This window comes from Ptychodera flava, chromosome 20, assembly GCF_041260155.1.
Source record: "Ptychodera flava strain L36383 chromosome 20, AS_Pfla_20210202, whole genome shotgun sequence".
NCBI lineage: Eukaryota > Metazoa > Hemichordata > Enteropneusta > Ptychoderidae > Ptychodera > Ptychodera flava.
This window is the reverse complement of record NC_091947.1, coordinates 8,797,833-8,814,467: the sequence shown is the minus strand read 5'-3', so window position 1 is coordinate 8,814,467 and position 16,635 is coordinate 8,797,833. Positions and strand designations below refer to the sequence as shown.

Genomic DNA, 16,635 nt, shown 5'->3' with positions numbered 1-16,635 from the left:
TCGACTGGGGAAATTTGGAAACGCCGTCTACACCTGCAAATATTCCAGAATGCATGAAGAAGATGGCAGTGTCCTCTGCAATTGAGAAAAATGATAGTAACCGGTAGAGGAACATCTCAAATTTTTTGTGAGAAAAATTAGATGAGGTGTCATACAAAACTCTATCCGGCCATATTTTGGTACCGTATACTAGCATAAGCTTATTTTCCCTCTGACCTGCAAGTCACCAAAAACTTTTTCCCTCGACCTATGGCCTTATAAATGGGCTGCTTTAGGGTGTCTCTCGGGCCATTTCACTACATAAATATGCCGTTATCCTCATGGCCAGTTAATGTGTGATGATATCTACTGGCACAGCCCACTTTTTGCTCATTGTGACAGAGATTGATTCGTTCAAGTTGTGTAGAGAAACCAATTTATCACGTTTCTTTGTACATCCATGGAGGTAGTAGACACTACTACCTCCTTTGTACATCACAGTATCATATTCTCTTGATCTCAAGTGTGTGGACATGTTAGTTAGTTCCTCTCACTCTTTGTAACCTTTTGCAATGATGACTAAGACACTTTTGCTGGAAATGCTGGACAAAATTGACAAAAAAGACTCCCCAGAACAGCAACTTTTCCCTGTGATATTTTTACTGGATGACACACCATGGCTACTATGGAAGAACCAAGAACAAATGTGTCTGTCATGATAATGTCTCCTTTCAGGCAGATCAATGTCAAAATCTTCGGTGATCAATGAACACACAGGCAAATATTCAAATTAGTGGTACATGTAAATACCTTGGAAAATCATCCATACACAAAGCAAGTCTTTCAAAGTCAAAGGCTTGAGGAGTAAATGGAATCTTTTAAATTCAGAATATTCACAGTTGTTACATGTAAAGTTTTGCTTCAGGAGGGGAAACACTAGCCTTGTACATACATTATTTTGCTTTTAGCTTAATTAAGGATTTTTTGCAAGCCATGTTTACAGTCATCAACTTTCATATCCAGACTATTACTGTAGTATTAAACATTACTAGCCAAATGACTTATAGGTATGTTCAAAGGTTTCTTGGGTCAAGGGTGGTGTAGGACACTGAACTTGAGTCATCTGGAGCACTATCGCGCTGGAAAATGTGGGTGCCTTACATTTAGTGAAGTGAGGTGTGGTCTAAATTTGGCCTCAACAAAATAGGCGCGTACGTGTTTACGATTCAGATGGACTTTCTTGATGGTATGAGGGCTTCCGAAAAGGACTGACGTCATTAAACCCAGTAATAGGGATTCATAATCTTGGCGGGGAGTGGTTAAAACAAGGGAAGGAGATTGTCACATCGAGCGAAGGTAAACACTTATGAATTCGGTGGAATGGGTGAGGTTAGATTTCAATACACTGTCCTCCCCGTCCCGGTATTTTACATCCGCCATTCTCTCCAAGACCATAGAGGCTTGTGCAAATTTCCAAAGCGATTACAAGTTGGTGTAAAACTGGGTGTATTGTACAGAAGCGTACTTTCTCTATCTCAGACCAACCGTATGACGTCACGGAATCGCAAATGCCTTTGACTGCTCTCGCCCACGAAGTTAGAAAGCCGACAAGGCATGAACCATCACTTTATAATGTGATCGTCTTCGTAGGCTTATTTGAAAGGAGGTACCGCCTCAAGTATATTTACAGAAGCGATGTAAAAACGACTGCAGCAGAAGCAAAATCGGCAAATTTATGTAAGGCTTTAAATTAATATGTAAACAAGATTTTGTACGAAAGTAATAATGCAGAAGACTGCATACACCTTGTAAACTTCATGTAAAAAGGGCGTGTTTAAGTTTTGTCGCTAATTAGGTCGTGATACTAAATATAGCGTGTACGCGTGGAAGTGCACAGCATTTGCATAGCTTTCCACGATGCCATTTCGGACAGTGTCTGTTTGTAGCCCGCGCATATTGTCGCAGAACTGGTCAGATCCTTTACATCTGATATTTTGTCTTCAATCAAAATATTGGAACTTAAAAGTGACATTTTTGTTATTCTTTAGTGCCTAAATGTGTAAGGTCTCTTCTGGGAAACAATTCATTTGTATTTTTGAATAATAATAGTGTGCTACCGTTTTACGCACTGAGTATTTGGCATCCGGGGACCTGCAAATCATATTAAAGCGACCAATTGTCTCTCCAACGAAGCGACTTTTATTCCACTTAAATTCTTCATAACGTGGGCAAGGAAACGGTTTGTTATTAGGTTCAGGACCAATGAAGGCCACGGACGGTTTTTAAGTTGCCGTAGGCCCCTTACATTATTGAGTGTAATATCCTATAAAATTCGGCTTTTACTTCCGTGAGTAATTGAGATGTATTTTACATTTTAATATACTTTATTTCTTACAAATTGAGATGTATTTTACGTTTTACAAGTATTTTGGGAGGCACCGTGGGACAGTGGACAGGGTACCGATCTCACTATCAGAGGATGGTGACGAGCACTGTGATGTGCATTTGAGCAAGGCACTTCACTCCTCATTGTCCTATTGTCAGTGGGTAATGGGTACCTTATCCTGTAATTTGGCACTGTCTGTTGGATGATGGATTGAATAAAATAAAATTTATATTGCCATCGACTCGTGTTCGGGAATTTAAAACTCGACTTTTCTGCCTGTACAGTACATATAATACTGATACATACAGCTTTTCTTCAAAAGCAGAAATATTGTATCAGAGTAATTGTGACGCTGTTCTGTTACATTCCAACACTTATAAGTCTGATATCAGAATTTCCCCCGGTACATCGTGATGATAAGAAGAGTTCACGTACTTGAAATGTTCTTTCTATCTCCTAAATTTGTAATGTAATCGGAAAATTCTTCGCCAAGAGTTGTTTGTACGCTGTACGTTGCCATGGTGCCACCCCTCCAACTTCAAGTCGCAAATACCTGAATGTCGGAGATCGTTGCAGCTGCAGCTTGATTGGTCAATAGTGTTTGCCGTACTACACTTATTTCAGTCTGTCCACGTGTTGGCGTAGTGCCTGAATGTAAGTCGTGTAACGTGTCAGTTACCAGTGAAGGTACAACGAGCAACCATATGGGGCGGGAGTGCGTCAGGTGCGGATGCGTAGGGGCGCAATCGGGAACCCGTCATACCGGTGTTTGAGAATTAATCTTGTGAACAAGCTTTCTTTTTGCACTAACTCCATATTCTATATTTTTGTGGAAAGGCAACACAACAATGAATGGCTTCGAGACAGCACAGGTAAGTATCACCGTCCTCGGGTAATTTAGAGAAGCTTTGGTTGCAGCACAATCTCATCTGTGGTTCCATGAACTGGTATTTGCCACGTAATAAGGGACAAGGTCCGGTGTTCGTGTACATACTGTACAGCGCGACTGAATGCAAGCTCCTTGCCTAGGCGTGTGTCTCGATGGAGTTGAGTTATTGATGCAAATTTCATTCAGATACTTGACGTGTCAATTTTTTCGTTTCTTTCAAAACTCGTTGGTGTTTTGTCGTTAATATGCGTTTGTTTTAATTAATCATAGGTTTAAAAGACAAGAGAAAAAAACAAAAACAAATACGTACACTAGTGTGGGTAGCATTGGGTGATCAGCTGCCAGAGGCACACATTAAAGGGACAAAGTCGGCTATTTTTCATGAATTTTGTTTGATACGAGATACTACTTATATTGTTTGACATGTTTAAAGATACTGAATAAATGGGTGACCATGCATATATTCGACCCCAGTTTTAGACAAATTAAATGAAACAATCGCGAAAATGAATTAATGGTCATGACCATTAATTCATTTTTGCGATGGTTTCATGTATCATGTCTAAAACCGGGGTCGAATATATGCACGGTCACCCATTCATTCAGTATCTTTAAACATGTCAAACAATATAAGTAGTATCTCGTATCAAATAAAATTCATGAAAAATGGCCGACTTTGTCCCTTTAATAACAAAAACACGACACAAAAAAGGCAAACCATATTTTCGTTGACGGGAGAGGGAAAGTACTACACGAAGAGCGGCTGAAACCAAAATCACAAATTTGAGATATATCCTCGGCATTGCCATAGGAAAAGTTATTCCTGAAGCGTTTCTTCCTGGAGACTAATTACTATAGGTATGTATGTAGTCGAATCACCAAGAGGAGAATACAATGCTTGCGAAAGGTGCACGTTCGTTCAGCGAACACATTTTTGTCACATGTGGTTAGACAAGTATCGATGCCCAAAACAGCAACCGTTCGCCTAGTAAATATAAATGTTTTTGACAGCCGGTTCTACTGATGGCCATGTATATCGTCCGATATGGCCCAAACTGCTCACGAAAAAGCCTGACATTACTAATACACGACCATCGAGGCATGAATTCGAATATTTCTTTCTATGAAAGTTCTGCCGTGGATTGTAAGTGCGCGTGCATTCCGAAGTTTATGTTAAAAATCATTTTGTGCCTAGGGTTCAGCAGAGTTCATGTAATTCACTGATTTAGGTATAGTTGACCTTTGAAAAGAGCTTGCCCAAGAAAAATACATTTCATAATAATAATGTAGGCCTATCACGTACCCAGCATAATCTTACCTCGTAAAGCATTCATCGTATTATGGTAGTTGCCAGACCGTGGACCGATAATACCCACACATGATGCAGATCTATTGTTAAAACAGTAATGTTCAATCAACATATGGGAGAGTAGACCCAGTGTAAAGTACAACCTGTTGAGACTTTTTGTAATTTTACTGTAGGCCTATATTTATGCCGATGACAATTATACTCGAGAATATAGGCTAATTCAAAGCTTTGTCGAAAATTATTTTCATGACACAAATCGAAATGTATATTTGTCAGTGTATGTGTGTGTATATATATATATGTGTGTGTGTGTGTATGTGATGTGTGTGTGTACAGTGATATGTATTTATAATGTAGGCTATATGCAAACAAATGTATATTCAATGACATGTAACTTTTACATTAGTGTATGAGAGAGAGAGAGAGAGAGAGAGAGAGAGAGAGAGAGAGAAGGTTTATTAACGTACGCACAAAATCACGCAGCCTTGCTGTTTGTGTTCGCTTTTCAGATTTCGGAAACGGTAGATGACATCAATTTCTGTCGATGTTCGTTATTCGAACTTCTAAACAACAAGGTTAATCCGAAATTCTTTTATAGGCATTTAGGCCTATGAAAAGTTTTGACTGTTGCCGTCGCGACGTTAAGGGAGCCGTCATTATTTACGACTGGGGGTCGAAGGAATTTCATCGGAAACTCCGAAATTTCGAGTAACCCCCTCCCCTGCCAACCGTGATGAATTTGAGTAACCCCTTCTCTAACTCAGAAATTTTGACTGACCCCTCCCCACCTACTTAGAAAAGTTTGTAAAATTTACAAATACAGCAATAGTAAAAACCTTTCAAAACCTGATGTACCCTGCTAGATTATCATCGGTTATCCCATGATGGTTAAAAAAGATGAAACCACAAAAATGAAATTCAAAGTATCAATAAAATATAAAACTCACGCTATAACCAGTATCCAACCAATATATACCAGTATATGGGTATCATGACAGGGTTTTCACTAGAATGTCTGACTGGGCAGAATTTGAAAGTACATTGGGGAGAGCACGCTAGAGGCTGAGGGGGAAAGTGTCAGAGGGGGCTGTCCCCTATCTTCCGTTGAAAATTTTGAGAAATTGATGTGTGCAATGGTGCAGCCTGGTGCAAGTAAAACTTAGAACACCCCAAGGGGAGGGCACGAGAGGGCCCCCTCGTATCAAAAAATTTGAGAAATTGATGTGTGTAATAGTGCAATCTGAGGGGTGTTTCAATTTAATTTCCACCCGGTAAATCGTTTTGAAAATGACATTGAACAATTATATTTTTATTACATTTTTTTGCATGATCAGTGTTTGAGTCACGATAACAAACATTCAAACAATGACAATGCATTTTGTAGAAGACAGTTCTCAGTTTGCCAGAAACTGAAGACCAAAGAATATGCAGGAATGGAAAATCTGTGACCTTCTTGTGTCATTTCTCCAGCTGCCAGCTTCTAATGAAAATCCTGAATATGGTATGGTTAGGCCTAAATGTCAAAATAATAAAATACATGTTTCTGTGATATTAAAAGATGAATTCACAACAGTTCAGTTTGTCCTAGATCCTGTGAAAAATTTGAGAAATTGATGTGTTCAATGGTGCAGTCTGGTGCAGTCTGAGAGGTATTTACAATTTGTCTTGTACTAGTAACACTGTTAGAACATCCCACGAGAAGGGGTATCCCCCTCTCGCATTGAAAATTTTGAGAAATTGATGTTTGTAATGGTGCAATCTCAGAGGTATTTCTATTTATTTCATACAAAAAAATGAGTAACCCCATTCTTCCTCTCTACATTTTGAGCAACCCCCTTGAAGTTTCCAGTTTTTTTTAGTAAACCCCCTCGCATTCCTCCGACCCCCCCCCCTCCCCGGGCCGTAAATAATGAAGGCTCCCTAAGTTCGTTTTCGGAGTGGTTGCGTTTTGAGCAGGGTGTACAATCATTTAGAAGTTAGAAGTTGAGGAAAGTTTCTGGAAAGTTTAGGGTCCAACCATGGATGTACAAATATTGTACATCCATATCATCAGCTGGCTTTACGTGTGTTTCACTCCCTGGCCATGGTAACGAATTAGCTTTGTGCACATGCGTGTTAGCTGGCAATACGTGTAACAACGCACCACACCCGTCCTTTGACTGAAATCATTTAGCCAATGGAGAGGGCTATCAGTCATTTTATCGACAACAGCTGCTTGTAACAGCGATGTTGATTGGGTTGCAGACCTCGCGCATGCGCATTAAGTAAAGGAGCTATGGAAAGCCGAAAGGTAACGTAATTCCTAAATCTCTTGTAAATTCTCTTTTCAGCGTGGTGCTGCTACGCGTGATAATCGAAGAGGTCTTCACACTGGTATCGGCAGATTTGTGAGAGACTCCATGGACCGCAAAAAGGATCCACACGATGTAAGATTGTTTAATACTGTCCAGTCTGTCATTCTAGGTTATGTCCGGAATATACAACAGCGGTTTTTCATGTCATTCGTAGCGCGTATCGCGGAGACTGAGAGGTTGGAGTTCAATGTTTTGATACTGTATGACCTGCGGTATAGTATGTACCGAAACACACCTGTACAGGTGTGCCGGCCCTGTATGCTGACATTCGGAAGCAACCTGTGTGTCGAGAATGTTGTAGGTAGAGGCACCGGGCTACGAAATAGTATTTCATAATTATTTCTTCCTGATAGAATGCTAATGAGGTTAAAGTAACAACGTGGATGCAGCATACTCTTCTTGTTTTGGCGAAATAACATAGATATGGTTCAAATTTGTGATCGTGGTGAATTTCAAAATCTGTCTCTCTAGACATTTTCAAATCGTGCATGAGGGTTTTATAATGGTCGAAATAATACAGGTTTGAAAAATTGGGTTCAGTGTTCTCGTGCCATGGGCATTACCAGTAAGAAGGGAGATTTATCTCAATCCAATGACCTGTACAGTAGTAGTCTAGTGACAGCGGGGGAATTTTTCGTCGAATTTCGATTGAGGATTGTTAGCTTTCAAACCCAGCCGGATCTAGTGTAATTTGCACGACTCACTGGGCTTTTAACACGTATACGCAGTCTTGGGCATGTTGTCTAAACCTCCGTTCCGTACTAGTATTCTTCCTACCTCCAATAGTTCCATGGTATTACCACTACAAGTGTAAACGTGGGAGAATCTTACAGACTTCCCATTTTCGCCTCACTCTTGACCAAAACTACGGTAATCCCGAAACGTTGTCCTAAAGAACTAAACTGTTAATCATTTCCTAGAAATCCTTATGCGTGTCCCGGATAACTCGAAAATTATCGCGTTGCTATGACACGCGTTGAATTATCGGTACGTTGTCAACTTGACCGCGGACGAGTTCGAAAGTTATCCCACAAGGCTTTTATCTCATTCCTGATATGTGGTAGTTTATTATCGCGGTTTTGATAAGGTGAACAGGTGAATGCTTAGTTTCTGGAATTATCGTTCAATCATGGACGAATGAAAATTTTATCAACGGCAAAAGACCATGGTCAGACAAGAGCGTTCTCACATGTAAAATGGAAACGAGATCCTCCCAGCTTTTTCAGTGGTTTAGTCCCTTCCAGCGCAGACATCACACTTGGTCAATTTGTCATTAGTCATTTTGCTTTATTCCATAGCCATGAATGTAAATGAAAGCATATAAGTAGTGATAGGAATGGCCGGTCCTCTTTTAGACATGAACTTCTTCACAGAAATTTAAAGGACTATTAATTACGGACATTAATAATTACATGCCACCCCATACAATTTTATGATATAGTCCTGCTGTCCCCGTAGACCTTATAAGCTCTATCTTTGATCGTAAAGTATCATCAGGGCAATATTTTTTTCTTCATTTACACGTAGACATATTCAACTTCATTAGATCACTGGGTGAAAGTACATGCAGCATACTCTATGGTATATGTTTAAACATGTTGTATTAATTTGTGAATACATGTAGATATTTCAGAACAGCATGCTTAATAGCCATAAGTCAATCATGACAAAAAACGAAAATGGGAGGAACTATATAAAATCTCTAATCTGATAATCAAGATGTTTATAATAATGTGTAGGTAGTTTAAATTATCATAATGAGAAATACATATTGTATAATATTTGTCTTATTTGATAATTTTGACATACCAGTAGTACTCTCCCCCACAACATTACCATATAGGATGAAAATTGACATGTAGTCTTCCCTGCAGCATTACCATATAGGTGGAAAATAACAGCAAACAATTCAACTCTCAAATTGTTCAAATGTTATGTAATGACATAGACAATAGAAGTCTGGCTTCTGGTATCTATGGTAATGATGAGGGATTAAATTGGATCAACACTATCACAAAATAAATTTACCATTTCATTTCAATAAGCACAAGCTTTTCATCCACACAACTTTCAGATGTGACTACTTTTTTCCAAGTCCAAGACTCCATGTGCAATGTCTCTTGTGGTTACGTGTGTAATCAGTTCAGTGACCTTTAATTGGCATTCATACACTAATACGCAAAATCAACAATAACAAACTAGCACCTCTTTAGGTTTTGTTTCCATGGCCACAGCATTACAGTTGCTTGTGAGTAAAGGACTCTGAAAGAAATGGTTTGAATTTAATGATTGCACTCCAGAATGTCAAAGGGGTTTCCGTTATTGCCTTCATGAACCTTTGGAAATGTGATAGCCCAGGCAAAAGCAACGTAGTCCAGTTTATTTCTGTTGAATGATTGCCTCAATATAAATAGTTATAAGTTCAGCCATGTGATGGGTAAGTGTTTGCCAACGTGGCAGATTTTCCCATCTCTAAATAGCCACGTATCCTTGTACCCTATTCTAGACTAAACAGACATATTTTTGATGGATCAACTGGAATTTGACATTCTTATACAGCTTCACTCATACCCTTGTTTGTGAAAGGCATTCTCTTTTGAATTTCTGCGGTGGAAACTAATTTCAAGTAGGAAGGCTGTTAGAATAAATGTCTTCATACAGTTTTATATGTATCATCTCTACATAACATATGTTTTACTTCTTATATCTATGTCAGAGCAAAATCCACTGGACTATTCTTGGTTTTCAGACTTTTCACTCCGATCCATATGGTACATGTAGTAATTGCTGCCTGCGGCAGAACGCGTCATATAGCATTGTGTTCCACACACAGCTTTCTGTGTCAGGCAGTATGTGTTATATTCCTTGACTTTTTTACCATATGTTTTCCCACAGATGGTGCCAAATCGATGTTTCGAATTTACTAAATCGTTAGTATGAAAAATTCAGATCAGTGCTAATTTCTTTTTTCAGTCCAGTTGTGTAAAGCACCAATACGTTAAAAACAAAACAGGTCATTGAAAAGGAATTGTACATGTTGGTAATGTGCAAGACATTGGAATAAAAAGAGAATTGATATAATGAGCATGACATTACTGTGATATCAAGGTATAGTTTGAATTTAATTTGGTGATCATATGTTACATAAGTAAATGAAACAAGTGCCACTGAATAGTGTTTGTCAAGTGGTAGGTAACATCAATAAATAATCAATAAAAAATCGAAAAATGAACAGCTATTTCAACTGAATAAAAGTCAGGTACTCGTGCATATATGTGGACATATGGAAGTAAGATAGACACATTGGTAGCCTGCAGAATTCATATGTAAAGCCTAGTGTTCCTATGGCAAACTTAAAGGCACATACGATGAACTGTGGGAAAGAGAAATTCAAGATGATAAAAGAACTAATAAAGATGCAAAAAATAAATTGAGAACATATAGAATATTTGAATAAAGTTTCGATCTTGAAAATTACATTACAACTATCAATAATATTTATCTCCAAGAATGTCTTGTTAAATTTACATCACGTAATCATGCATTAAAAATCGGAACAGGATGCCACAATAAAACACCGGTACATGAAAGAGTGTGTGAGCTTTGTGATAGCTAATGTGTAGAAGATGAAGAACATTTCATCATTTCTTGCAAATTTTACACCAGCCAAAGAAATCTCTTGTTTTACTACAACTGCAAAATATAACAAAACATTTGATATTCCTGACAAATTTGAATTCATAATGTTAAAATACAAGCATATCAATACCTCTAGCACAGTACATATATACATGTATGGAACGCCTATCAGGAGTGTAATCATCATTTGTTTTTCTATCTATCTTGATAGATTAATCATGCTATTGATCTTTTTTGTATGAATTTATTTCTTTTTCTTATTATTACTTTGAAACGCTGTTTTGGTTTCTTTTGAGTAAGTTCCTCATTTGTTTTTGTAAGACTTTTCTTCCCTTCAGAGGGTAGTTGTGTGTTCAATAAAGATATGTTGATGAGATTCATCACTACAGTGGCAAGTTGTAAATATAGCTAGGTTTGAGACTGATGAAAGCTAAAGCAATTTAAAGAATCTATAATGAGAGTGACGGTGTAATGCTGCCATGTGTACAGAAAGTACACAAAGATGGAAATGTTCTCCTGAACAAAAAGCTTGAAATTAAAATGTAATTTGATAACTGTGGGACAACATTTACAAACTCAATATCCTGTTTATCCTTCAAATGGGTAAAATTATATGGCAAAAAATTTCACCATTTACATGATGGGTTCTGCGTTGGCAGTAGAATTCTCAGAATGGCACCTTCTGTGTATCCTGTTGTTAAAAGGTATTTGTTAATCTCAACATGATGCCTTTAGGGAATGGCAGATTTAGTTGCCAAGAAACCTTTTATCTGCGCAGAACATCTTTTTCCACTCAAACATTCTGAAGGCACTGTAACAGAAGTGCTTTCATTTGAATATTCATGAAATGGGGTAATCTGTGTCCCATCCATTAATAAGGATGGACGTGTATTTATACCCACAGGCAGCAGTTTCTTACACTGTATTTGTTTCCCATATTTCAATTAATTAATGTTGTGAGTCAAGAACCATGGAAACACTTGTCTTGATCATTGGCTGTCAATCACATGGTCAACTAAGTGGTGATGATTGATATTGTATGGAGAGCACACTGTGTCCACTGTAGATGATTATTCTAATCTTAACAATTTTTTAATTCAATTATAGATGGCCTACCAGAACGGCTTTAGTGCCGGATCCAGAAACATGTCTTCTTCAAGTCTTTCAAGCATTGAAAGAACCCAGCCAATAAGAGTATGCGTTGCAACCTGTAACCGTGCGGATTACTCCAAGCTGGCACCCATCATGGTAGCATTGAGAGATGATCCCGACTTTGATCTCAAAGTGATAGTCATGGGGTGCCATCTCATTGACGATTATGGGTAAGTCTAAGTGGTTTCCCGAATACGAGTGCTTGAAATCTGCTACTTTGAAATATCCAGCGTTTTCATTGGAACCAAAAACATCAATAAATGCTTCTGTAATACCTTTGAAAGCTGGTACATGTACGTTGGTTTGTGAAGATATTTCGTAAAACTACCAACAGAACAACTACAGTATAAAACCTCATCAGTTACAAATAAATGCCAGGATCCCTAGCATAAAATGCTAGGGGTATATTGCAACACAATTATTAAACATTTATGCTAGATTGAAATGTTCAGTCCTTTGGTCATCTTTATTATGTCCTGTATTGAGTGCTTCAGGTTGGCTCTAGACACACTGAAGATGTAACCTTTGCACCCAGCTTTCCTCAAAAAAGGTTGTATAAGTGGTGGTCAAAGATTAAATTTCACACCCAACAACCTCAGTATTCATTATTTTTATACCACAATCAATAAGCACATGGGCTCCCATCGTTTCACCAAGATAAATAAACTGTATATACCTGTGTGCATATGAATGTACATTTGAGTGAGAAAAGCCTGTGCAACCTTCAATTAAAGCATTTCTTCGTAATTTTGTTTTTCACAGGTCAACGTACCGAATGATTGAGCAGGACAACATTGAAATAGATTCTAAATTACACACAATAGTCAGAGGTGAAGATGAGGCTGCCATGGTTGAATCAGTTGGCCTTGCCCTGGTGAAAATACCCGATGTGCTGCTACGACTGAACCCACAAATTTTGATCGTCCACGGGGACAGATTTGATGCACTGTCCATAGCGACATCAGCTGCTCTGATGAACATCCGAATCTTGCACGTGGAAGGCGGTGAAGTCAGCGGCACCATTGATGACAGTATACGACACTCGATATCCAAACTTGCACATTACCATGCATGCTGTACAGACCGTGCTCGTCGTCGACTTCTGGCAATGTGCGAGGACAATGAGAGAATACTCCTGGCAGGGTGTACATCTTATGATAAACTGTTGAGTGCAGACATTAAGAACAGCGAACATATCATCGAGAGATGGGCCGGCAAGGGAGTGCAACCCAAAGATTACATTATTGCACTCCAGCATCCTGTGACCACAGATATCAACCAATCTCTGAAAATGTTTGAACTCACTATGGATGCTCTCCTTGAGTTCAACAAGAAAGTCATACTACTCTTCCCGAATGTTGATGCAGGTAACCATAATTCCTCTTGATTTTGAAAGCCTCCATCATCAAATATGACCTTGAAATGGTGTGGAAGGCTTACGTTTAAATTGCATTTTCTCTCTTTAAGGATAAAGTTACATAACCCTCTTAATCTTTGGTGTCATTACCATGGAAACCTGAGATTCATACAATACTCATAGGTCACACCAGGTGTATCTTGTTACATTTTGAAAAGCACTACCAGCTTGAAGCATTCATTCTCGCCAAAGTTTGTGCAGAGGTTTCTATTACATGTGGCTTGTTATGTACCTGTTCCAAATGAATTGTAAAATTTGACTACGTGCCATGAGATTGTCTTAAAATCAGGACGCATCTTATGATAGAACTTTTAAAACCTTGTTCTCCACAGTTTAGTAAAATCAGGAGGGATATCAATGATTTCTTGAAATGCAGAGGGGTGGCCAACCTCTAAATGTAAGGGCAAAAATCCCCAAGCAATATCCATGGCATAGGTCTGGTTTAAACATAGAGCAACAAATTTAATTGTTCTGCAATGCCTTCTTGCCAAAGCCAACACAAGAAATGATAAAATGAAGTCCATCCATAACAGGTTAACCATTGAACATTTTTTGGAATTTTAGGCATTGTTTTCAGTTCCGTAAATGCAAACATCTCGCTCAAAGTTGTGATATTTTACTTTTCACACAATAGATTGCATTTATTTGATAGTTTGCGAATAAGTGTACATTTGATTTTTCACTACAGGAAGTAAACAAATGACTCGTATACTCCGAAACAAAAAGATTGAATCCAATCCTAATTTTTCGAGCGCTAAGCACATACCGTTTGAAGAGTTCATAGTGCTGGTGGCCAACTGTGGCTGCATGATCGGTAACAGCAGCGCTGGCGTGAGAGAGGCTGGGGCATTTGGCACGCCCGTGATCAACCTAGGATCTAGACAGACTGGCAGAGAGACTGGTGAAAATGTCATGCACTGCAGGGATGCAGATACTAAAGCCAAGATTCTCCATGCATTGGAGTTGCAGTTTCAAAAACAGTTCCCTCCGTAAGTTCCATGTGCCACATACAGTCATACACATAACAAATTGTGGTTTTTGTGCACTAGTATTATTCTATTATTATATAGGGCTCAGCCCTTGGTGTCGCGCCAGGGTTAAGATTGGCAATGTTAATTTGTATTGATTCATGATAAAATAGAATTAATTGTTACTTGCTATACATGGTAACCTCACTGCCCACCTTCCACTTGCAAGCTGAAAACTATAGTGTTCCTTCTAAAAACTGGCAATTTTAGAATCTAGTTATTGACACAGGGGGCGCTTTTCTAAAATTCAATCCCAGCATTCTTTGCGTATGCGGCCCCCCCCCCCCCCCCCCCCGTTTATATGCACGACAGTTTTCTCCCTTTTTCTATTTTTTTATGCGATCTTTTGTACCAGCGACAAGGTGGAAAATAACACTTACTGGCTAATAAAAGAGATATATTTTATCAATGGCATGTTATAAGATAATAATTTGCACGTTTCGTATTTGTTTATTTACGAGTACTTAAAAAAACATGGCGGCGCCCAAGAAAGTAGGGTACACTTCCGGTTACTCGCATAGTATATTATGAATATGCGCATGCGTAGTCAGTAAGCCGCTGGTGCGACTATTAGTACCTTCTCCTTCTCTGTATAAGTAAATGCTCATCTTTGAAATCCGTTTATTCAGACAGCTGTGAAGTTTTTTCAGTACCGTAACATTTATCACCAAAAAACCTGCCATATGCAAAATCACATTCATTAGAAGTTATCATAAGCAGAATTCAAATTTATAACTAGCTCACATATCATGCAAATGTAATAACAGATTAATATTAGTATTTGACAAAGTCAAATTTTGAGAAGATAAATTGCATACCAAGAGTGCAGTAGTAGGAACAGAGTTTTTGGTAGTCATGCAGTTTGAATTATTTCATTCGTAACACAACCTTTGAACTTTTATCACACTCCTCAACACTCACCACAATATAGCAAGCTTAAATGCATCAGCTAGAGATTATGTGAAATACTGGGTGAACATTTTTACTTTGTGGTAACATTGAGTCAATAACAAGTTTTCACAGGAATATTCCTGTCCAAAATGTCCCCTACATAATTATTCTGTTTCTTCTGAATTTGCAGTTCATACATCTATGGTGATGGCCACGCTGTGTCCAGGATAGTATCGTACATCAAAGAAATAGACTTATCAGAGTGTATACAGAAACAGTTTATCTTTCCTCCTATGGCTGACAGCATAAGCCAAGACATTGACCACATCCTAGAAATCCAAAGTGCCTTGGCTGTTGATCTTGGCGGCACGAATCTCAGAGTGGCTATCATCAGCAAGAAGGTAACTTTGATATCCAAGTCGTGTGATTACTTTATTGTATCATTGCAGATAAAGTACCAATACTGTAACTAGTGTGAGACTCACGGGAATAAACTGTTTAACCAAGCAGGAGTTGCAAATCATTTTCACTTCACTGAAACTCTTTGTAGAATTTTATTTAATGTGATAAGGAATGGAAGAATTTTGACAAGTGGTAGATGCGGACGAACGAACATGACTATATAGATAATCATTTTGTAGAGGGTCAAAGCTGAAGATGGAAGAACAACCCAAAGCCAAAAATGCAGAACCCCAGACTACATATTCTGTACTTTTGCAGTACGTGTACCTGTTCTGCACAAAGCAGTTTAGGCCCTTAGTGTAATATCACCATTTTATCTTCCTGAAATAACTCAAATAGAACATGTCAATTGAAAGACCTTGTGCAAGTCTGGTATATGTTGTATGACTCTGGTGTTGACAGCTTTTATGCAGCACTGCAACATTCTTCGGTGTGTGACCCTGCAGTGGGATCACTGGCTGAGTTTGACAATAAACACATGTGAGAAGTTATGAAAGGATTCATGGGATGAAGGTAGAATGTGCCTCGGATGTAAAAGATTTAAACTTCTGTTCAAACTTTCCAAGAGGAATCTTTCAACCATTCTGTTTCAAAATCAAGAATAAAATCGGGGGTCAATGTGCAAATTTTGGAACTAGAGAAACAAATCTCCCAAGATTTACTGATATTTGAAATTCAGAATTGCAGCCATTCCTGTGTTAACTCTATGGGGTAAATATTAATTTTTGATTTTCGAAAAAACTAAGACAGTGAAAGTTTTTATTTTTCCAAGATCTTCAAAGCGAGCCCCCACAAATGGTAGATCAGAAAAGAAATTGTAGAGTCGGAATATCTGTCCCTTGTGTGTGTGCTACCTTAAACAAGTTAACCTCCAAACACTCTATGATGGATGACATACTGCAGTCATCCATTTTAACCCCAAAGCTGCCATGTGTACCGCTATGTCGGGTTGTCTGGAGACCCCCTTGTCACCTGCTTGTCAGCTGTTGATATAGGGTCAAAGGTCACATGCCGTGTGATGCATCATTATCATATCAGATTAGCTTGGTTAGTAATAGGAAGTGATGCAAACAGTTTCAAAACAGACTTTGTAAATCATGAAAAAATTATCTTTTCCTGTAAAATGGCC

The 16,635-nt window shown here is 38.5% G+C and overlaps 1 protein-coding gene across 4 annotated transcripts in view; it reads left to right on the top strand.

Annotated features, from left to right (window-relative positions):
* The first annotated feature begins 3,044 nt into the window (after nt 1-3,044).
* Nucleotides 3,045-16,635, top strand: part of LOC139119944 (bifunctional UDP-N-acetylglucosamine 2-epimerase/N-acetylmannosamine kinase-like) — a 36,430-nt gene continuing 22,839 nt past the window's right edge. Inside the window, exons 1-6 of one of the 4 annotated variants that reach the window (XM_070683909.1) lie at nt 3,045-3,237; nt 6,894-6,989; nt 11,664-11,878; nt 12,471-13,075; nt 13,814-14,114; nt 15,235-15,445. In XM_070683909.1, the coding sequence (XP_070540010.1) occupies nt 3,214-3,237; nt 6,894-6,989; nt 11,664-11,878; nt 12,471-13,075; nt 13,814-14,114; nt 15,235-15,445 (1,452 nt within the window). In that variant the 5' untranslated portion in view covers nt 3,045-3,213. Of the gene's footprint in view, nt 3,238-6,722; nt 6,854-6,893; nt 6,990-11,663; nt 11,879-12,470; nt 13,076-13,813; nt 14,115-15,234; nt 15,446-16,635 lie in introns of those variants that run through there. The other 3 variants (XM_070683911.1, XM_070683912.1, XM_070683913.1) reach the window with 3 other exon arrangements.